The 24,404-nt window shown below is 40.9% G+C and overlaps 1 protein-coding gene across 3 annotated transcripts in view; it reads right to left on the bottom strand.

Annotated features, from left to right (window-relative positions):
- Positions 1-2,269: 2,269 nt before the first annotated feature.
- The window catches only part of SPTLC1 (serine palmitoyltransferase long chain base subunit 1), a 59,699-nt gene continuing 37,564 nt past the window's right edge, over positions 2,270-24,404 (bottom strand). Inside the window, exons 9-15 of one of the 3 annotated variants that reach the window (XM_019713878.2) lie at positions 19,319-19,426; positions 17,148-17,243; positions 16,706-16,802; positions 15,321-15,375; positions 8,482-8,599; positions 4,800-4,873; positions 2,270-3,685 (exon numbers count right to left, since the gene is read on the bottom strand). In XM_019713878.2, coding sequence (XP_019569437.1) covers positions 3,592-3,685; positions 4,800-4,873; positions 8,482-8,599; positions 15,321-15,375; positions 16,706-16,802; positions 17,148-17,243; positions 19,319-19,426 — 642 coding nt within the window. In that variant the 3' untranslated portion in view covers positions 2,270-3,591. The remainder of the gene's footprint in view (positions 3,686-4,799; positions 4,874-8,481; positions 8,600-15,320; positions 15,376-16,705; positions 16,803-17,147; positions 17,244-19,318; positions 19,427-24,404) is intronic. The other 2 variants (XM_019713879.2, XM_074330189.1) reach the window with 2 other exon arrangements.

Here is a 24,404-nt window from a genome sequence, read left to right as displayed (position 1 = left end):
ATAGTTTATTTTTCCCTGAGGTCTCATTTATTTATTTTTTTACAAATGTTTTTTTGTTTTGTTTGTTTTTTAAGATTTTATTGGGGAAGGGAACAGGACTTTATTGGGGAACAGTGTGTACTTCCAGGCCTTTTTTCCAAGTCAAGTTGTTGTCCTTTCAATCTTAGCTGTGGAGGGCGCAGCTCAGCTCCAGGCCCACTTGCCGTTGCTAGTTGCAGGGGGCACAGCCCACCATCCCTTGCGGGAGACGAACCTGCAACCTTGTGGTTGAGAAGACGCGCTCCAACCAACTGAGCCATCCGGGAGCTCAGCGCAGCTCAGCTCAAGGTGCCGTGTTCAGTCTTAGTTGCAGGGGGCGGAGCCCACCATCCCTCGCGGGACTTGAGGAGTTGAACCGGCAACCTTGTCTTTGAGAGCCCACTGGCCCATGTGGGAATCGAACCGGCAGCCTTCGGAGTTAGGAGCATGGAGCTCTAACCGCCTGAGCCACCGGGCTGGCCGAGGTCTCATTTATTTTTAAAAGAATCTAGGAAGGTTTGTTTGGCTCTCTGAGTTATGTTTACACTCATAACTTGTAAGGTCCTTAATCCATTTTTCTTCATCTTCTAGTATTTCCTTAGTCAGTTTTAAATATCCTTGTACTATGATTATACAATGAGCTTATTCTGCAGTTTTCCCTCTCCTTTTTCCTCTTATTTTATTAGTACCATTTCTACTTTGTTAAAGTATGTTACATTTATATATTCTTCTTCCACTTGTTCCATCTTTAGTCTTGTATCTAATTATATTCATTGCTCATATCTGTCATTTGGATAAAATTTCCCCCGTAATTTATTGAGTAGATGAAGCTGTCCCGAGTAGATTTCTCAGGAAGGGCTCACATAGTATTGACCTCTAATTACAAATTGTTTTTCTATAAACTTGTTACTTGAAAGACAGCTACTCTGGATCTAAAGTCCTTGACTCACATTCATTATTTTGCCTTGATATTTTTAAAAATGCTGCTTCACTTTGGATGTTCATCTGGATTTTTATTTTGTGTGTCCCATCACCCTTAGGCCTCCTAGTCCATTTTCCTCTTTATCAGTTAGTAAGGGAAATAAAGTTTAAGTAGTCTCTACAGCATAGTCCATACTGTGTGTGGGTTCTGGGTTTATGTTGACGTCATCCTAAGGACAGTGTTTTGGGAAAATGGAGATACTCAGATTTAGGTGGCCATGATTATCCTCAAACATCTCTATCTTCTGGGACTAAGGTTTTATGTCCCCAAGGAAAGATGGCATCAGGCTCATGCATCAGATTATTATTGTCTTATTTCATAGATTTTTAAGATGCACCTTTCCCACCCACATTATTCTCTCTGATACTGAAATGCATCTTACAATTGATGTCACAATACAGACAGCAGAGTTTTCTTTGGTGGTTCATAAAATAAACACACGTGGGTCCAATTAGCAGAGTTCTGCATTTGAAGTACTGCTATATTTTCTGTCCTTACTTGCCCCTAAGCCCCACCTTTCCTGAGCTGGAATCTCATTGTGGACAATAAAAAGGGTACAGTCACGTGGTCCCTTCCTCCTGTGGGCAGCTGTGGAGTGGCAACGGGTTCACAATGTTACAAACACTGCTCACCACAGTACTGCCTTTCCCAATGGAGGGCCACTACAGAGCACTACAGAACCCTGTTTCTAAGAAATTTGTAACCTGCTTCATGTTTGAGAGGACTGTTTGTTCCTCAGTACTTTGCCTCATTTTTATACAAATTTAATGTTTCTAGCAGATATTTTTGGTGTTGTACATTATTGGATTGTGGTCACTCTATGGTTTTAATAAAAACTTTATTTTTGGTTATTTTTGTTTAAAATGGTGTGTTTCATGGATTGAAATTAAATAATGTGTGTTGTTCCATCATCTTTCCCAGGAACTTTCAATCTTTCAAACTTTCAAAGTTACTTTCAATAGTAACTTTTAAAAGTGGCAATAAACAGCTAGATGTTGCAATTTTGACCTTTAAAGTATAAAAGTACCTGAAAAGTTACTATTCTCATCCATTTAAAAGTAATGGTTCTGGTATTTCTGTAGTGCTACTGTGGCCACAGCTTAAATCTGTAGGAACCTAGGAAATTTCAAATACTATACATTGAAGTACTAAAAAATTAAATGAATATTTTCTGAACTCCCATCTCCCCACAAAAGATATCATCCTAGATTTGCAAAACAGTAAAATCAAGACACTATTCTGTTGAATATATTACATATACAAACAGACTCAGCCGGAATGTAGATTTATTTCATTAAAAACACACAAAACATTCACCGCCCCCCCACAGAGAACTGTATCCTTTAAAGCAGCGGCAGCAGCGATCCCAAGGCACATATGTAAGAAATACCTCAAGCAAAATCAAAACCAAACATTAAAAAATAGGTTATTTAAAAAGATGGTGAACACAGATTACAAAAATGACATTTTTAAAGCAATTTTATTCCTTTACCTTTAAAGCAATTTTATTGCTTTACCTTTTCTTTAATAAGAAAAGGAATAATGGTGTAATATTTATGCGATGTCCAGTGGCACATATCACAGACATTATGTAACCTAACATGGTTTGCTGAAGGAAAAAAACAGCTAAAGTACAGTAAGATTTTTATTTTTAGTGCTTTAGATCATTTTTGCATATTTGAAATTAATAAGCTGAAAAGGAAAAAACCTCTTATTTTCCTTAGCTTAGAGAAAGTGCATGGCTCTATGTCCCTAGGCAAACCCACTACACAAAAAAGGACATTCAGATGGTCTAAGGAATCGAGGGTGATTTATACTTTGGGGTCATCACCATAACCCTCTTCCTACACAGATTAGAATTCAACGCACAATAAATGTAAAGGTCAATTATAGTCAAATAAAAGAGTATCAGATTTAAATTACTGCTCACTTAGGAAGTATAACGACCACTCTCCGGTTAGGGGTACTAAGATTAGCTGTTAGAAATGGTGTAACACCAATATTTAGTGGATATAAAAATTCTAGGATTCAAATATATTATAATGAAAAGTTGATAATAATTGCACAAAAAGTGTTCCCTTATATACTAGCCAACACTGAGCTTCACGCAATGAAGACTGAAAAAAGATGTGGCTGAATCAGGTCTTCATGACACAACAGTTTGTATCCCAAACGCTGAAGTGCCCTCTAAGCGATAATGCCGCAGCTGTTTTCTATGAAACCTTAAGGAGTGCTTACAGAATCTTCACTAGTAGAGGGGAGAGACGATAAAATGAAGCTCCATTTTTAAACAACAACAACAAAGAATATAAAATAGTATAATAAAACATTTAAACAGTACTAAACAGCACAATTTAAATACTAGTCATATGCTGTCATTAGTTTTCCTTTTTTAAAAAAATCAGCTCCTGGGCCTTTAGATGTGTGCTTTGTAAAAATAATCAGCATCCTTCTCCTGGTCACACGGCAAATCCACACCCACAGCACCTGGCACCAACGCAGTCTCCAAGATGGCCCCTCGCCGCCACTCCCAGTGACACTGGCCGACATTGGCCTGTCCACACGTCGTGTGGCCCCCAGGCCGAGGCTGACTACAGCAGGACTGTCTGGGCCACCTCCTTGATCGTGGAAGCAGCTTTCTCCAGTTCCTCTTCCGTTTGTTCCACTGTGACCACAACTCTAATGCTGAGAAATAAAGGACACAAAAACATGCATGGGTCAGCTGCCACCTGTCTGTGATTAAGCTCTATGGGCAAGTGCTGACCTGCTTTCTCATTGTCTGCAGTTGTTTTCTCAGTTCTACGGCAGGGCAGGGCAGGGCAGGGCAGGGCAGGGCAGGGTGTGGTGGCAGGGACCGTGTCCCGTAAGCCTGAAACACTATGAGCCCATTTACAGAAGTGTGGGGCTCCCGCCTGGAGGCCCAGTGTGTATCTACTCGAGGTGACCTTGCAGTGGGGCTCTTGGAAACTTGGTCTTTTAACTAATTGACTGCTCCAAGCAGTACTAGGCCTAAAGCAAGAATTCCAATTTCTCAAATTAACGAATTGTCTGGTTGTTCGTATTTATAATTTGGCGAGTCATGCTGGAAGGTGGGTGCCCACCACTGGTCTGACATCCCCATTTCCCACGCTCGGCCTACGCATTACCTGCTCCTGGAAGCCTAAGTCCTGCCCAGGCCAGAACCAGCCATGGCCTCCCCTTCTGTGACCTCACTGACACCGTGCCAGGACCCTGAACATGGCATGCTTCGGGTTTCCACCTCCTACAGTGACACTAAGTGCTTAGAGGGCAGGACCAGGATATTTGGTTAAATCCTGAGTTGGGGTCGCATCACCACGCAGGGCTTCCGGAATCCCTGGGTTTCCCCCACGATGCTTTATTTCCTGGGTGTTTTCTAAGTGTTCGTGGATGAAGTGCCACACGATGTTGCAGCTATAGGCGGGCAAGCACTGCAGCCGGCTACCCTGTGGGACTGTCACCTCATGGGAACTGCTGGCAGAGGTGCCACATTCCGGATGCGCTTGGTGTTTGTAATGGAACCCCCGCCACCCTACTTCATCCTTGGGGTCTCAGCCATTTCTTTGAGTCAACCAAGAGGGCACTGTGAGTCCTGAGAGGATTTTCAATTAAAATCTGAAAACATCTACTTTAAGAACAGAAGACAAGTGATGTACTGTATTTTAAAGACCCACTTTCTTCCTAGCTCTGGGACTGTCTTCCAAAAACTGTGAAAACATGATACGTTTCATACAGACTTTAAAGTACGGGAAGGTAAGCTCACACCTGAACGTCTACCAACCTTGGAGGAGGGAGGCACTTCTCTTCCTTCTCCAGGTAGCGTGCCTGGGTCAGTGCGATGCCCCTGTTCATGCACTGTGTGGAGACAAGGAGACATTTACACAGGAGGGCAGACATCACGGTGGTGACGGCGGGAGGGGGGTGGTGCACCGAAATGCTGTCCTCAGCAGCAGCTCTAACTCACTTCTACAAGGCCGGCTGCCGGGAGACAGAACTAAAACAGCGCCCAGCCGTGATGGGCAGCAGCACGGCTGTGCGGCCTTCCTGCAGTGATGGAGGCGTGTCCTGCCCCATCCTGCACAGCAGCCACGAGCTGGGTGGCCCTCAGGCACAGTAGGTCGGCTAGTGCCACTGAGAGACTGAAACAGCCACAGGTAGGCGGTGGGTACCATTCTGGACAAAGCACAACCAGCACACAGGAACCAGTACCAGCCAGGCCTGCAGGCTGACTGAGGCTTGGACTCAGAGTAACGCCCGCAGAGCTTTTCAGGGAGAGACCGCTCATTCACACACCAGCCACACCCCAACTCCCTTCCATGTGCTACCAGGCAGAGGACTCAGGATCACACAGCTTTGCGTAGCTTCCCAGGCATTAACCACCTGCTGACACTTTTTGTAAATCAAAAATTCTCTATCGAAATAAAGCATAAAAACCAGGTCACGGTAGAGGGTTACGGGGATTTCTTTTTTGGGGTGATGAAAATGTTTTGGAATTAGACAGTGACACTGCACAACCCTATGAGCATATGGAAAACCACGCAACTGTATACTTTAAAGGGTGACTTTTACAGTATGTGAATCATATTTAATAGCAGGTAGTGGTGTGAAGGAGAGAACAATTATCCCCGTGTGGCAGGAAGGTTCTTTGCTGGAAGCGGGCCACTCTGTAAGCCGCGAGGCAGGTTTTTCTCTTCTAGGAAAAGATGGAAAGCACCAGCAGGCAATGACGATGGACTTGTGCTGTTTCCAATTTCTGGACATACACCTGGGGATGTTCACTGCTCCTGCAGACGCCTGGCTGTTTCTAGCCCTGGCTAGTTAAGGAACATTTTTATAAACCATCCCTCAGTGTGTAACAACAGTGTTTTGTCAAGCAACTCAACAAAAACTCAACAAAACCTCTCAATTCTATAAAGCTTAAACAGGGGTCACAGTTCTTTTCTCTCCCTTAAATATTGAAAAGAAAAAATAGAGAGGTGTGGAACAGAAGATCTTTAAGATGGAAGCTGTGATGATGCACAGACACAGGAAGAGCTTTCTCTTCCTTCTTCCACATGCGGTCTGCAGATACTGCTTCTGTCCCCGAGGCCCGTGCTCTTCTCGCTCAGCTCTCAGGATGATTTCCTGGAGACCGCCACGCGAGCGGGGATCTGAGCTGTGCGCGGACTCTCCCTTTCTCTTTTACTACCGTGTTTCCCCGAAAATAAGACCTAGCTTGACCACCAGCTCTAATGTGTCTTTTGGAGCAAAAATTAACATAAGACCTATTATTATATTAATTATATTAATTATATTAATATTATATATTATGTTATATTATATTATACTGTACTATTATAAAGACCTGGTCTTATATAAGACCCAGTCTTATGTCAAAATAAGACTGGGTCTTATATTAACTTTTGCTCCAAAAGACGCATTAGAGCTGATGGTCAGCTAGGTCTTATTTTCAGGGAAACATGGTATGAGGATAGTCTATGGAAGTGCCATGTGTGAACAATGAGCCATGGCCTTACCTGCCCTCTGTGTCTCTGCAGAGCAGCAGGAAACCGAGGGTGTCTTGTGAGAAAGGAGCAGAGGATCTGGCATGTGGCCTGCAGAGAAGACCCACGTCCCGCCCACACACAGAGCGTGTGCAGAGCACTGTCCCGAGGGCCTCAGGGAATGGCGGTGTCACAGTGGACTCCAAGGCCCTTGGGACACACAGCTCCAAGGCCTGCGCTGCAGCAGCTGCACCCGTCCTGTCACTGGGGCGATCCAGTTCAGGAAACGAACTTGCTGTCACATGAAGGCACTGAGATTAAATGGACTTTCACAGCTTGTCTGTCTGGCTTCTACTTAATTTATCAACTTGTTTCAGTATCACGTTTGTGTAAGAACTCTAACCCCAAGGAGCCTTACCTCCTTTGTATCTGTGCACATTTAAGGAACATTACAAGAACACCGAGGCAGTTAATGTGGTCTGTGGGACGTATGTCCTTTTAAAGAGCTTGTCTTTGTTCACGTTTGCAGAGCGGTACCTGAGGGGACACCTGTCATTGCCTTACTCAGCCAGGTGAGAGTCACTCCAGCTCAACTGTTCATAATCTGACACGTTCCCTTAATTGGGAATCTCACATTCTGGGTTTGGTTTTACTTTGGAATTTTAAGATGACTGATTCCAGAAGGCCACAACTGAAGCCTTCCAGGAGTCGTCATTCCAGGTGATGTGGTTCACGCCTCGTAGGAGGAGGGATGACTAGAGCAAGTTGTGAAGCCAGAGGCTGGCAGCCATGTGACTGGGCGAGGGCCCGACCTCCATGAGCCCCAGCAGGGCAAAACATGAGACAGACGGCGCCATCCCAGTTCCCGACACCGGGTAGCAGGGACCCGGAGAGGAGTCTCCAGGAGGAAACGTCATCGGGAAACAGAATGCAGCCCGCTTTCATCCTCAAATACATAAACTGGTACCTTGCTTTTCAAACATAATCCATTCCGGAAGACCGTTTGAGTTCTGAAATGTTCGAAAACTGAGGCACGGTTTCCCCATAGAAAGTAACGCAAAATGGATTAATCCGTTCCAGACCTTCAAAGTCAACCCCCAAAACTGAAAATTTAGCATGAATTTTACTATCTAATGATACCACAGATACATAAAATATATGATGTTCATAAACTGAAATGTTCATCAACAGAGACGTTTGAAAACCGAGGTACTACTAGATGTATTTCAGATTCAGGAGAGAGGCAGTGCCACCCAGGCACACACGCTCAGAGCTGCAGGGCCACTGGACAACATTAGCAGGAGGAGGAGGAGGAGCAGCACGAGGGGAGTAAGGGGAGGGGACTCCAGGAGACGCAATGCTGCGGGACAGAAGAGGAGTGGTTTTCCCCAGAGAGCTTTTCTGGGTTAGTAAGTAGTTCAGTTACAATGAGTAGTAAACTGACTTTCAGATGATAAAAGATATTGAAATCAACATCCCAAATTAGATATAGTAACAAAGTGGTCTTCCTTCCTTCCTGGTGACAAGCATATTATGGCCTGTGTCTGAGCTACGTTGGGGTTCACCTCCTGACAGTCTGGTGTAACGTGTGGTCTACACAAAATGCTGTCCTCACCTACATGTGAGAAAGCCTGGCTTTGTGAATGGTGGGCCAGTGGGTTTCCTGGAAGGCTAGTGATTCAGAGCAAAAGGAAGGGTATTTAAACCCAGCAGCAAAGAACATAACACCTTCAGTGTGAGCTAAAGCTAGACCCAAAGGGATGAGCTGTGCCTGTCAGGGGAGACGCGCGACGCACTCAGCTGGGCTTCCAGACGCGGGCAAGGCTGGGCACCACACCAACTCCACACGAGGGGTGACCAGCAACCTGGTTACGCCCAGCCCTGGGGGCAAAGAGCCTTCTTAAAAATGACATAAAAAAATTGGTTGGATTCAGGGGATGGGTGGTATGGGGAGATTCACTTGGATAATTGGATACTTACTTGATTTACAATTTCCTGAAGTAGTTTAACATCCTTTTCTCTTGACCTAGTGCTTTCTTCTAGTTGCAGGTGAAATGCTGGAGAAAGGGCCTCCCCCACCACTTTTAATCCAGAAATGCTGAAGAAGGGAAACACACACACACAAATCAAAGCATTAAGTCCCTTCCAGGCTCAGGTATCTCCCATGCAAATAATGTTACAGAGTCTGCATTAATGACTGAGTCCCAGAAACCATGACTTTTACGGGAAACACCCTGTGGTGGGATTCTGATTCCGACAAACAGAGGCAAAATGCATGCGCTGGGCAGTCGGCATCCCCCAAGACCCCCGCCATGCTGTTTCTGTGACACAGCTGGGAGGAAGGTGCCCGTCCCGGTGGGCACCTCTGGCTCTCACTGCCCAGGAAGCACGGGAGCCCTCCCTAGTCTCCCACCAGGAGCTCTGCAGGCCCTGTCACTGCCTCTCCTCGTCTGTTCGCTCCCGTTCTTCCACTGCCGGTGCCAGACAGACCTGGTCCAGCCTCAGCGCCACTCCCGAGCCTCCCTCATCACCCACTCACCACAGGCAGGGGTCTGCACCGTCGTTTTCTATTACTTACTCTGAGTTTCCTTCCCAGACTACTTACTACAACTGATAACATTGTTTCCTTGATTACTACCTAAGTCTTTAGTTTCTATCTTGTCTTTTCATAAATTGTAGGGATGATTTCTGGCATTGAAAATGTTGTAATTTGACTTCAACAATATGTTCATATTGAAAAGTTTCCTTATTTGCCTGTTTAATTTTAAATTTTACTTGAGTGAACAATTTTCTTCTTTCTTAGGATTAACAGCACAGAAATCTGCTATTGCTTAGGTAGAAACATTTCTGTGAGGGTGAAATCCTCTATTTTCCAATGATTATTACAGATATCATGAGAACTGTGGGCCATATTATTTAGTCAGGTTCATTTAAAGTCCTTTTTGTCCTATAATAAAAATACTGTTTGATTTCTGATCTATCTCCTAGAACACACATAGTAATACACATTTATTTGAAATTAGGCTAAACATTTTAGATTGCTTTTATATAGTTTGTTTCACCTGGATCTTTCCCTTAGAATGAAATGAGCACAGAAAGCACTTGGCAGCATATTTGATTCCTCAAATATGTTTAGGACACAACAGGTTTTATTGAATGACTGCCACATGCCAAATGTCATGTGAGGTACTGGGAGCCAACATCATTTAGCTTTCAAGCCACACCTGAACAATATTCATTTGTGTCTCCTTTCCTTCAATGTAATACACCATGTTATGATCTCTAAATAAACCAGGCTGCAGATCTGAATCATGGAATCTTAGAATCTATGTCTTCTGGAATGTGGGAGAACCTTCTAGATTAGTTCTTTTACTAATGTAGAAGCAAAACAATACGCTTTCAAAACCCCTATCCTCGGTGAATTTTGCATATGTTAAACTTGTACACAAAAAAGCACCATTCATTTCTAGGGCACGTACTCTCGTGGGAGACTTAAAAACTGCTTCTCAAATAGCATTTCATATGAATTAAATGGCCTGGATTTTTCCTAACACATACAAGGCACCTGTAGCCCAACTGAGCCTGTGCTTTGATCAAATGGGCTCATCTCACATGGTGGGTAGGACAGGCTGATGGGAGAAAGAATGAAACAAAACGCCCTCTCTCTAGCTGCTGAGTGTCAGATGAAAGTGTAACTAAAATCAAATGGACACAGAATTACAGATTGAGTTCAGAAACTTAAAAGCTGTGTTTCAGGGCCTATTATACTTTTTAAAGAAAAATTTTGGAAAGGAAAATGGGCTCAGATGTGGTCTGCATCATGTGCTTAGTCTAGGGAGAGGGCTGGACACCAATAACTTAGCTGCTAGAACTTAGGGCTCTTCACCTTTCCAGCAAGGAATCAGACTAGGGTAGGCTGCTAACTTCTTCTCCCAAATGCAACCTCAAAGATGAGAGAAGAGAATCACTGACTAGAGGAGAAAAAAAAAAAAATTACTTAGAAGTGAACACTGAAACTACTGTCATTAAAAATTTTTATCTTTTAAATATTTATTGGAAAATAAGAAATAAAACCAATAACCTAAATGTAAGAAGCTAAAAAAGAGTAAGAATACAATTTAATGAAACAGGAAAGTAGAAAAACAAGGAAGAAATCAATGAAGGAAAACAAAATATGATAAATAAGCAAAATTAAAAATAATGACTTAGGCAAAATTCCAGAAAGATTATCATAAAAATGCAAAAGAATGAAACAGAAAAAAAAAAGGGGACGGGAATAATGTAGATACAAGAGAGATAATCACAGACTATGCCCAACGGAAATGCCCTGAGCCTAGCCAGTCTCAAAGGGGTTGGGCTGCCCAATTTTGAAGAAACAAATATCAAGCCTGGTGTTATGCAATGGCTTCAGAAAGCAGGAAAAGTGGAACAACAGTTCTATCATTTATTGAGGCTACCAGAACATCGATTCCTAGGTTACATAAGGTTGCATAAAAGAAGGTTATAGGCCCATTTAAACTGTAAGTATGGATATAAAAATTAAAATTAAAATATAAGCTAACTACATCTAACAATGCAGAAAAATATAATGTAATCAAGTAGGAGTGTAGTCAGGAAGGCAAGGATGGCTCAACATCATAAAATAAAAGTCTCCCCATCTAGGAACAATATGATAAAGACCAAAAACCTATCGTATAATGTTTTATGCTTAATAAGGAAACACTTTTATATTGGGAATGAAAGAAGGATGTCTGCTATTACTGCCACTGTTCAACAGAGTATTACAGATCCAGACCAATGCAATAAAAGAAGAAAAAGAACTAAGATTAAGTTCTTAGTGGCCATCCTCAATTAAGAGGGAAGAGAAAAACATTACTGCAGATAATAGGATTTCTATGTACATCGTCATAACAGAATGAAACAAACTACTGGAATTAAGAGCTCAGAAAGACTGCTGGATATAAGATCAGTTCAGAGAAAATAATAAATCAGCAATTAGAAAAGATACAAGAAAAGACAACCTCATTCGTAACAGCAACAAAATCTGCAGCATATCTAGAGATTACTCTTAAAGATCCTGTGAAGATGCAAGAGCTTTAGGGAAATTTTTAAAAATTCCATTAAAGGACCCAAAGGAAAATTCAAATAAGTGGATGCAAATTCCCTACACATCAATCAGAAAACTTAATGCAGTTACAGTTAAAACTCTAGTAATATTTTTGGTGGAACTTGAATTAACTGCAAAACTTACATAGTAATAAAAATAGATAGTTATAAAAACAGTCTGAAGATTGAGCAAATAAACCAATAAAGTGAGAAAAAAGAGCTGAGAACCAGATTCAGGTATAAATGGGAAACTGGCAAATGAGAGAGACCAACCAGTAGAAGAAAGGATGTGGTGTTTGGACATTAAGAAACTGACTGCACTAGTATTAAAACAAACGAGACATTCTCTAGCCACCATCCCATTTCTTTGTTCCTCTTACTGTGTTTCCCTGAAAATAAGACCTAGCGGGACCATCAGCTCTAAAGTGTCTTTTGGAACAAAAATTAATGTTTAAGACCTGGTCTTATTTTACTATAAGACCGGTTATAATACAATATAATATAATATAAAATATAATATTATGTTGTATTATATTATATGATATATACTATTACATAATATTATATAATACTATATAATACCAGGTCTTATTTTACTATAATACAAGACCCAGTCTTATGTAATGTAAGACTGGATCTTATATTAATTTTTGCTCCAAAAGACGCATTAGAGCTGATGGTCTGTCTAGGTCTTATTTTTGGGGAAACACGTAACAGCAAAACTCATCAAAACAGTTATGTGAGCTGTGTCCCATTCCTTTTCCTGGTTTCTCCTGAAACTACTTCTCCATCAGGCTTTTTGTACCCACTGCTCCGCTGAAACTGCTCAGCAAGTCCCAATAACCTCCACATTATGAAATCAAAGGCGCACTCTTAGCACTCCCATCTGGCTTGCCAGCAGCGGCACGTGATGTGCTGGCCTCCTACTTACATACTTTCTCTACTTAGCTTCCAGGACCCTGTGCTCTTTTGGTGTGCCTCTCCTTCACTGGCCACTCTTTCTCAGTTTGCTTGGCTGGCTCCTGAATTCTTTACATTGAAATGCTTGAAACACTACCTATATGCAAGTGACTCAAAATGTACCTCACGCTCACATCTCTCCCTTAAACTTCAAATTGTATAGGTTGGTATGAAAGTAACTGTGGTTATTGCAATTATTTTTAATCTTTTAAACCACAATTACTTTTGCACCATCCTAACATATTCAACTGGTACATTCTTCTTCATGTCTGATGGCATTTCAGGCTTACCATACCCAACACGGAACTTGCCCAACAAACTCACTCCCTCCAACAGTTCTAACAACCTCACTTACTAGCAACTAAATCCAGTTCCTCAGACCAGAAACCTTAATATGAAGCTTGAGTCTTCTCTATCTCACTCACCCTGCACATGACCTTCTAGCAAATCCAGCTGGCTCTACTTTCAAAATATGTCCCAAATCCAAACCCTCCCACTGCTACTACAAAGGTCAGAGTCACCATCATCCTCTGCACACAGCACTGCAACGATCTCCTCACTGGTCTCCTCGCCTCTGTACGTGCCACCAAATAATACATAATCTGTTTTTTCACACAGCACAAGAATGATTTGGCTAAGCCGTTAAGTTCAGTCACGTCATGCCACTCCTTTGCTTAGAACCAAGTCAGGGCTTCCTGTTTGGGCCCTGGCCCCTGTCATCTGACCTTTACCTTCCACTGGGAGTCCCCGGTTCTCCCCTCTTACCAGACTGGCCTCCTTGTTTCATTTTCTGTTCCCTCTAAACAGCTAGATACCTGTGCGATGTGCTCCATACCTGCCTTACTGTGTGTGTGGCATGAGGTGACTGTGGAGTCCTCCACGTGGAGACACTGAGTCAGCCAGTGGGCCTGAGATCTGGAACCCTACCAAGGGGGACAGAGTGGGGATACTAACTGTGAGTTGCCAATGTCCCTTGTCATGAAACAATCTGACACTCCAGGGGAGGAAGAATGCCATTCTCCAAGAAAGTAACAGGGAAAAGAGGGCCACAGACCAAGCCCTGAAGAGGATGCTAAAAGAGAGGCTTCAAAGACCAAGATGAAGCGAATCAAAGACATGGAAGAAAGCCAGTGTGGTGTAACAGAATTAAGGAAAGAAAGGGCTATAGGAAGGAAAGCGCGCTCAGCTGTGCTGAGCCCAGTGAGGTAAGGAGGGCAAGCTCTGAAGATGGTCGCTGGAGCTACAATGACGCAGCCCTCGGTACCTCCACAGGAACAGTCTGGGTGGAATGTAAGAGTAGAGAAAGCAAACTCAGCAGTTTCATGGGTAACAGAGGAGAGGGTGTGGCGAGAGCACAGACAGTTCTGGAGAAGGTCAGCTACAAGGAAAAGCAGAGCAAAGGGCAAGCTGCTAGAGGGAAAGGTGGGCCGTGGAAAGAGGAACCGAGAGCAGAGTATACCTGAGTGCTAGTCACGTGACTCAGGAAAGGGGAGAAACACAAGACAACGGAGCGGGGACAACCAAAGGCACTAGCCTTTAGAAAGAAGAGCTATGATGTCTGGAGGAACATTTCTTTGGCTGTAACACAAGGGAAGACTGGATCAGATACCTGTGTGTGTACAGGTCTGTTAGGGAACATGAGGGAGTTCCCAAGTGACAGCAAGAGGCAAGGCTGTCAGCTGAAAGTGGGTGGGGTGAGATAGAGGGTGGGGGATATTGGAGAGATAAAAGGGTGTGAGAGATGAGGAAAGTGAAGGACTGGACTTAACGAAAGAACACATGAGCACTGCCAGACAGAACGACACATCAGAGGGCGGTGTTCCTGAGTTACAGAGACTCCAGTGTGCTGGCCGTGTTGGTGTATTAATGCCTCATAAGCCAATGTAACTGGAATCAATACAAGTAACATCTCTCTACCATAAATCATGCAAGAACTTTGTTACTATGATGCAGACACACCCAGGACTTTAATTATTTCTGCCCTTACTTTATCGGGAACAGCTGTGACTGCTCATTTTTTAACTGTCCTTTTCTTTTAGAAAAGTTTCTAGTTTCTGTATTTGGCAATGGGGAGAGGCCAAAAAGGCATGCTTCACCTTAGGCAAGGCAAAAAGAAACACTTTGGGCAATGTGACATCATTTTCTATAACGCCACAAATCTGCCTGAAAATGTCACCACCTCAATTTTTTTCTCAACTCTAGAGGCACCTTAAAGAAGTACTCTTGTGTAGTTAAAACAAAGACAAGCAAACTGCTCATAAGGTTCACTTCAATTTCACTTTCTTTTTCTTGTGTTAAAATAAAACTTAGTGATTATTTAAAAAGTAACATGGACAGTACGAACACACTGTCATCTAACTACATGGCATATAACCATGTCCTTTTATTCGTACAGATGTGGAGAGATTCTCCAGTGTTTATGCTGGTTATTTCGGGTGGTAGCATGTTGGGTTATTTGTTACTTTCAACCGTGTAGCTTCTAGACTGCTATAATATCTTACTAATGAGTTTGTGTCATTTTTAGAAAAACAAAAATCATGATTCTTTAAAACAAGGACACAACAGATGCTCTGGTTTCATACATACACATGTAAGTGAACTGAGTTTTTGGTTTCATAGTTGCAGTTCAGTGAAACTGACCCAAGTCTACCAAATGTACTTAAAACCAAAAAGATGGGATTCAAAATTTTTCATTAGTTGTTTTAATGTGGTACAGATGAACTTTAAGTTAGTTGAAAACATATAAAACTTACCCTTGTAAAGCTTTATGAATTCGTTTGCACTTTTCCTTCAACACTGCAAAAATACCTGAATGAAAAAAATATACTTGATAGTTCAGTTGACCATTGAACAAAATGGGGGTTAGAGGCGCTGAACCTCCCCCCACAGTTGAAAATTTGACTCCCCCAAAACTTAAGTTGTCCCTCGGTATTCACAGGGGACACCAAAACCCATGGATGCTCCAGTCCCTTATATAAAAGGACAAATCAGTGCACAGAGTCAACTCTGCATCTTTGGACTTCTAACCATGGGTAGAAAATAGTACAGGTATTTATTGAAAAAAAAAATTAATGTTACAGATAAGTGGGCCCATGCAGTTCAAAGTCGTGTTGTTCAAGGGTCAACTGCATATTTGGAAAATTTGATAATACTAGTCTAAATATATTTTTAAAGATCCAGTTCAAGTTCATCAATGTAAAATGTGGCAAATCCTTCTACATACTAATAACAGAAACAGACAGCCAGTAACTCCTGTGAAGGCCCAAGCTTTCATCCTTGGCACATGCTGACACCTCCTCACTCCACTTTCAGCAAACTCTGGGAGAGATTTTTTTTTTACAAGACAACAATGGCTCTTGTTCCTATCAACACTCTAAATAATCTCGCTAAGAACAAAGGGTATAAATAGATTTCTTATTTCTGGATCTTAAACAATTTGGTGAAAGACAGAGACTGTCGTGCTGTTTATGATCTTTTACTCAAGGAAAATTCAAAACCTAAAATATCTGAGCAGGAAGGGGGAGGGCCAGGCCGTCTGAAGAGCAAGCACATGGCTGTGCAAACAGAAACACCCACTTTTCCTGATCCTCTGAATTACAACCAAAGTGGAAAATTTAGAAAATTTAAAACTCAGAAATACCAGGCACGGCCTGTTTCTCCAATTTCATGTTAGGCTTGGTGAGGGGGCACAACAACCACAGCCAGTAGCCACATTTTACACTTAGGTGATGGTGCCCATTAAGTAAGCTTTAATGGTTGGTAAATAGGTACCAACTGCTGATTCAAAGGCAGAGGGGGAATCAGACAATAGTTACAAAATTACAGATAACAAGAACTAGCAGCACACTTCAGCGAATTCCTCCCAACACGACAGACAAACCAAAGACAACTGGCCCAGAGTTGGGCCGTCCTCCTCTGGGCAGCTCCACCCACCCGGGGAGCCGGGTGCTGTGGCTTCAACTCTGGGGACAGGAGAAGCTCTAAGCTGAAGCCCCAAGGCAGGAGCAGCTGTTTTCCGGCCCAGGCCAGAGCTTTGTATGACAAATCATTTCCTCTGCGTCATTCGCCCAGGAGGCACACCAGGAGCCGGCTGACATGGCCTGCAGGGTGTCTAACCTCCGGGGTTTGAAAGCTCTACCTGGATTCTCCTCCATGATGTTGAGTGCCTCAATCGCAGCTGCAGCTAACAGGGGAGGCAGCGAAGCTGAGAAGCAGTACCCCTGGCCGGAGAGTCGCTGAGGAGAAAAAAGGAAGTTAAAAACATAAATACATTTCTCTTTATTTTTCGGCTAGAAAATCTAAAAACACCAAACTCTACTTTGCCTACCGAATAGTATGTACAAATGGAGAGGCAGTAACATCCAGGCATGCCTAAAAGTCATACATGGAACAAAACACTTCTTTATGAAAAGGGATATTTTCTAAATGTAAATACTGAGTTATTCTTTAACAAACCAACTTTTAAATAAAAATTGTGTGGTAAACTAATTGTAAATGGAATTTTGTAATAGGAAGTTACATTGTGAGGTGACCAATGGAGCAGTGAGTTTCAGTTGTTGCTTTTTTAAAAAAGAATCTACCTGATGGTCAATTACGAAAGACCTGCCACAGCAGAAACCACCAATAGAAGCAAGTGAATTCTCCATGTTGGCACTGATAAGATCAATGTCGTCGATCTGCCAGAGAAGAGGGACAGTGACAATTACTCAATTGAAAAAGAAAAACAAGACCAATGTCAATCCTAGAGACAAAATTTCAGCACTAATCATGTCAACTGGATTCTACAAACTACTTACGTGAAAATAGAGGAGAAATCACACAGAATCTATTGTTAAAAGAACTGACTGATGTCTGAAAGCGTGCCTGAAAGTGTCTCACTTTATACTTTTTGCGATTTTATCATGCATTAACAATTTATACACAATGGAAAAGATAAATTAAAAGATGAAATCCAAAGCTGTTTGATACTAAAAATGTTCAGAGGTACAAAATAAGATCATTTCCTGACCATCCCCGCAGAAGGTACCTGAGGTGAACAAAAATCCATGTTTTGAGCACTTTATCCCTACACTCTTTTTACCTTTCATCTTTTCAAAAATGAAATCAATTTATCCAAATATATATGGCAATCAATTCTTTGACCAAAGTGGGCAAATGGCAGCAGATGAACGCGATGTGTCTCGCAGCCTCCTGAGTTCCCACCGTCCTCTCAGCTCCCCAGTAACCTGAGACCCTCACCTTCTGCTCCAGCCCCAGAACTGCTCCATCCTGGCTGCCTAATAGCCAACAGCCATTGAATAATTACTCACTAATGGCTGTGATAATAACTGGTCAAATCGTATGCAACAAGGAAACCTGTGCACTTTTATTCATTTTTGAAAAAAAATCTTTTATTATGAAAAATTTCAAACCTACACAAAAGTTGAGAGAACTGAAAAAAAGAACCCCATCACCCAGATTCAGTAGTTACCAACTCACGGACAATCTTGTTCCATGCATAGCACCCGATACCCTCATCATTTCTTTGGAGCACATCTCAGACTACATATGATTTCATCTAAAATATTTCAGTGCCCATTTTAAGATATGGACTCTTTCAAAACCATAAATACAAAACTATTATCACACCTAAAAAATGAAAAATTTCTTAGCATCAAATATTGGTTAAATAGCTCTGTCTCACAAAGCTTGTTTTTGTATAGTATTTGTTTGAATCAGGATCCAAAGAAGGCCCATACACTCTGTCTGCACTCATACTCAAGCCCTCATAAATCTTATCTCCATGACAACTGCTGATAGCAGTGAGGAAACTAGACCGGTGACGTCAGATAGTGCTTTTGACTTTTTAAAATTTTCATGTCTTAAAAATTTCTCTGGGGTAAATTCTACTTGAATTACATCTTCATTTATCTTGGATTCCTCACTGTATGTAATGGTCGGATATCGGTGTCTGAGGAGCATGCGTCAATCTAACTTCTCTGGGACGGCAGGAGTAGTGGGATGCATTACCTTTTAGGTGATTTTATGTTTCATAGTGAACTTCTTAACACACGCTGCAAACCTTTCATGCACAGAATTTGGAGAAAAGCCTACTTCAACCTGACTACACATGGTGGTGGGGGGGTGAAGATGGAGGTGGGTTCTGCAGATGGGCTGCTTTGCTCCTCCCTGAGGCTCCAGGAGCACAAACCACTAAGACTGGGAGCAGCTGCGGCTCACTTTTCTTTGGCAAAAGAAAACATGACAAACTCATTCCAGTTGTCTGGGACTTCGAGGGGCTTCACTGAATCCATGCCAGTGGCGTTTCTGATACTATACATATGTAAAAGGAAAGCATGTCTCTATCACCTCCACACACGCAAATTAGAGAGAATACATAACTTTAAGTGTTAAAAAGAATATCCTTTCACTGCCATCACACATACTTCCTAAAGGACTACTTAGGGAATTCTTACTGATTTTAAGGAAAAACAGAAGGCAAATTTAACTGTTTCTAGAGCAGAGACACTGAAAGCCAGGACATTGCTACCATGTAAACAGAACACAAATTCTATGATTAGCAACTGAGTTTATAGGTTCCGAGGAGACTGGCGCCTGGTCTGGGTGACCCAGTCCCCCGTGGATTCAGGGCAGTGACAGGCCCCAGAGCTGCACACCCATGAGGATCACTGTCTGGTGCCTCTCAACCGGCCAGCAGGATGGAAATGCTCATTCTCTACATGAGGGAATGTTCCGAAAAAGGAGAACTTACATTGATTCCAAAATGTTCAGTGACTCCTCGGCCATGCTCTCCCAGGACTCCAAATGAAAGGCTCTCCTCCAGGAAGATCCTGGCTTTGTATTTGTATTTTAACTTAACCTAAGTGTTAATAAAACATAACTTTAAAATACTGATGATTAGCAGCAAACAGAACATGTTGTCAAGAACAAAACTGAATGTAAAATAAAAAGGAGAAAAAGGAATGTACAGTTGATCCCCAATAGAGGTGGAGTCTTATTTTTTAATTTGCCTACTTGTTAAAATGTATTTGTCGCCCCAAATCCATACTCAGGGCCTAGGTGTAGGGCAGTGAAAACTCTGAGTCACGTGACGTGCACATCAGAGGCAAGTGTTTCAGCTCACACTATAAGGATGTGTCCTTTTCAGTCTATTTATTGCCACTTTTTTTGCATTATGTGGTTTCTGTTGGTGATCTAGTTGTTTAAAATGGCCCCAAGCATAGTGCAAAGTGCTATATGTCCTAAGGGGAAAGCTGAGATGTGCCTTATGGAGGAAATGTGCTAGATGAGCTCCAGTCAGGCATGGGTTACAGCGCTGCTGGCTGTGAGTTCAATGAGAATGAATCAACAAGTTACAATCAATAACATGTCTTTAAACAGAAACTCACATAAAACAAGACTATGTACTGAGAGATTGATTAAAATGGTATGACCAGTGACTTGCAAATAACTAACTCTGTTTTGGCCCAGGAGCCACAGTTCAGAATTCCCTAATTCAGTGTTTGCAGTATGTGCACAGAACATACCGTGAATAACAAAAATCAATTGTACTTCAGATGCTCCAAAATGACTGAATTTAACTTAATAATATCGACAACGCAATGCCAATTTTTCAAGAAGGAAATGTTAAGACATTATGAGTATAGACATGTAATCTAGCTGCTAAATACTGGTCTGATAAAAATTCCTGGGGAAATATATATATATATATATATCTATATATATATCTATATATATAGATATATATATATATATATGTATAGATATATATATATATATATATTTTTTTTCCCCCTCATTAGCACCGTGTTTTAATTTGGAATCACAGTTATTTTTTTAATGCAGAAAAAGTTTTCATTAATGTTTTTCCCTTTGCTTTCAGGTTTATAAGAAAGTCCTTTCCCATCAAAGGTTCAGATGCGTATTTATCTATATGTTCTAATTATTTCATGTTATTTTTTGTTTGTTTACACATTGGGGAGTTGAACATATGCATGTTTGTTTATATGTTTTACCCCCGATGTTTAATTGACTTATTCCTATATAATATGTACTTGATCAGTTTCACAACTGAATTAAAATACAGTGATATCAACCATTAAATTTTTATATACAAGGTCTGACAATTAAGTTCGTGAACTCATCCTAGAAAAAGTGCTACATACCTCATTGATGAATATCACTACAGTCACCTTTGAAGTACTACCCTTGGGAAGCTATGCACAGATGCCAGCGCCTAGTCCACCCTTCAAAGCAATTTTGGAACTCTTTTTCTGGAATGGCCATCAGAACTGTTGTCATATTACCCTTGATGTCCTGAATGTCATCAAAATGTCTTCCTTTCAATATTTCCTTTATTTTTGGGTAAACAAAGAAGTCATTGAGGGCTAGATCAGGTGAGTAGGGAGGGTATTCCAATACAGCTCTTTGTTTACTGGCTAAAAACTCCCTCACAGACAGTGCGGTGTGAGCTGGTGCATTGTCGTGATGCAAGAGCCATGAATCGTTGGTGAAAAGTTCAGGTCGTTTTCCTCTAACTTTTTCACACAGCCTTTTCAGCACTTCTGAATAGTAAAGTTGGTTAACTGTCCAATTGGTACAAATTCATAATGAATAATCCCTCTGATATCAAAAAAGGTTAGCAACACTGTTTTGACTCTTGATTTGGACTGATGGAACGCTTTTGGTCATGGAGAATTGGCTGACTTCCATTGTGCATTTTGATGCTTTGTTTCAGGGTCATATTTGTACACCTATGTTTCATCACCAGTGATAACACGGCCCAAAACATTGTCTTGTCTCTCCAAAAAGTCTTGGCAAACTTCGACTCTCCTTTGCTTTTGTTCATCGGTGAGCTCCTTCAGGACCATATTTGCACACACTTTTTCTCATGCGAAGATTTTCAGTTAAGATTTTCCTAACTGTTTCTCTATTGATGTTTACTTGGTCTGCTATGCTTCTCAGTCAGCCGAGGATTTTGATGCACAATTTGACGAATTTTTGCAATGTTTTCATCAGTTCTGCTTGTTACTGGTCACCCTGATCTCTCTTCATCAGTGACACATTCTCTCTCCTCAGAAAAACGTTTAATCCATTTGTACACTGCCGTTTTCTTCATGGCATTAGCCCCATAAACTTGGACTAACATGTCCCTGATTTCACTTTTGTTCTTGTTAAGTTTAACAAGAAATTTAACGTTTGTTCGTCGCTCTAATTCAAGCTCAGGCATTCTCGTGACGGGCACATGAAAACACGCAACAACAACAATGAACGCCATTCAGCAAGACACTGCCACACATCGACACGAACACAGCTGTGAGGCACTGATATACAAAGGTCATGAAACCTTATCGAGCTGCTTGTACACTGCTGCCAATGTAAGTGCACAGTGGCAAGGTTTTGAACTTAACTGGCAGGCCTCGTATAAGACATGAGAAGTTGACCTCTCAAATATTCCTATGACTCATGTATCTTTTCTTGTACCAGCATCGTATGTTATTATTAAAGATTTAATTACTAAGATCCCTTTCCACTGAAACTAGAGAAATAATGCACAAAACGTATAAGATGATTTGATGTCCCACTTCACAAGTCTCAGATAATTTCTTTTTTAATCATCAAGATCTTATTGGCTAATCTTGGTAATCAATATCAAATTGGGAAGGGGGGGCCCACTGGTCTTTTCGCTGGATTTTCATTCAAAATGAATTAACTCATTTGGGGGAAAATCACATCTTTCCAACACTGATTCCTTACCATCCATTAATATGAATGAGATAGTTTCTAAAAGTCATGTTTCAGAATATCTTTTGTCATAGGAGTGGTGCATAAACAGATAAGTGAAAGTAAAGAGGAACCCCATAATCAAACCCTATTTTGTATCCTGTAATTTTTGCATACTCAATACTTACATGTATTTGATCTGTCCCTACATTTTATATTTTGTCTCACTGCTTGGCTGTATACCCACCCATTGGTACTGCTCTATTATTGTAGCCTCATAACATACAGTTCTAGTATCTGTTGGCCCACTCTCTTCCACTCATTATTCCATCAGTCTTTGACACAAAACAAGAAGAGGAGAACAGATACATCTCTTTTATTGAGATTTAGGATGTATCTACATTTCCTCAAAAAATAGTAAAAAATGTTAAAAATAAGAAACGAAAACTTATTTTAAAACCTTATTCAACTGATGGACTCATAGATTCAAATTTATTTTTTTCTGTGCTATTAATTTTTTATTACCTAGAAGAAATAAGTGTCAATTTCAATGTAATGGATTTCATATAGATAGATTTCAATTCTATTCTGAAGTGGCATTTCATTTTTTTATTAAATGTACTGGGGTTAGTAAAATACGTTTCAAGTGTACTACTCTGTAATACATCATCTGTATATTGCACTGTGCATTCACCACCCAAAGTCAAATCTTCCATCACCATGTATTTGACATCCTTCACCCTTTTTTACCTACCCTCTCCTCCCCTTCCTTCTGGTAACCACTATACTATTGTCTGTATCTATGAGTTTTTGTTTATTTGTTTTGTTTGTTTGTTGCTTTCAGTTTTATATCCCACATATGTGTAAAATCATATGGTTTTCAACTTTTTCCATCAAACTTATTTCACTTAGCACACATTCAAATTTCAATGGTGAAATGTAAGGGTGGTTCAACACAGGAAAATCAATCAATGTAACACACCATATTAACAGAATGAAGGACAACCACATGGTCAGCTGACGCAGAAACAGCATCTGACAAAATCTAAACCTATCGTAACAAAAACACTCAACAAATTAGGAATAGGCGGGATCTTCCTTAACCTAATAAAGGGCATTTATGGAAAATCCACAACTAACATCACAGTCAAGGGTGATAGCATGAAAGCATTCTCCTAAGATCAAGGGACAAGGATGAGACTTTCGCCACGTTAGGCAACACTTAACTGGAAATTCTAGCCTTAGCAATCAGGCAGGAAAAAGGAAGAAAAGACATCCAAATTGGAAAGGAAGACGTAAAACTATCTAGTCACATACGACATGGTCTTATCTACAGAATGAGACCCACAAAAATACTATTTGAGTTAATAAACAAGTTCAGCGAAAGTTTCACAATACTAGATCAATATACAAAAATCAGTTGTATTTCTATAAACTAGCAATAAACAATCAAAAAAAGAAATTAAGAAAACAATTCCATTTATAATAGCATCACAAAGAATAAAATACTTAGGAATAAATTTTACCAAAGAGGTGTAAGACTTGTTCAGTGAAAACCATAAAATAATTGCTCAAAAAAGTTAAGGGTAATATAAATAAATGGAAACACATTCCTGCTCATGTATTAAAAGACTTAATATCATTAAGATGGCAATACTTCCCAGAGCAATCCACACATTCAATACAATCCCTATGAAAATTTAATGGTATTTTTTACAGAAATGGGAAAGGTGATCCTAAAATTCAAATGGAATTTCAAGGGACTCCAAATAAACCAAACAATCATTAAAAAGAACAAACATGTAGAACTCACATGTCTTGACTTCAAATTTTACTACAAAGCTACTAATTGAGACTGTGTGATACTGGCCTAAGGACATATAGTTGAATGGAATAGAGTCCAGAAATAAACCCATAGATCTATGGTCAACTGATTTTTGACAAGGGTGCCAAGACCATTCAATGGAAAATAATAGTCTCTCCAACCAATGATGCAGGACAACTGGATAACCACACGAAAGAACGAAGGTAGACCCCTCCCTCATAGCATATACAGAAACTAAGTCAAAACGGATCAAAGAACTAAGATAAGAGCTAAAACTATAAAACTGTTA

This window comes from Rhinolophus sinicus, linkage group LG04, assembly GCF_036562045.2.
Source record: "Rhinolophus sinicus isolate RSC01 linkage group LG04, ASM3656204v1, whole genome shotgun sequence".
In the NCBI taxonomy this organism is placed as follows: Eukaryota; Metazoa; Chordata; class Mammalia; order Chiroptera; family Rhinolophidae; genus Rhinolophus; species Rhinolophus sinicus.
This window is presented reverse-complemented; position numbering and strand designations above follow the sequence as displayed.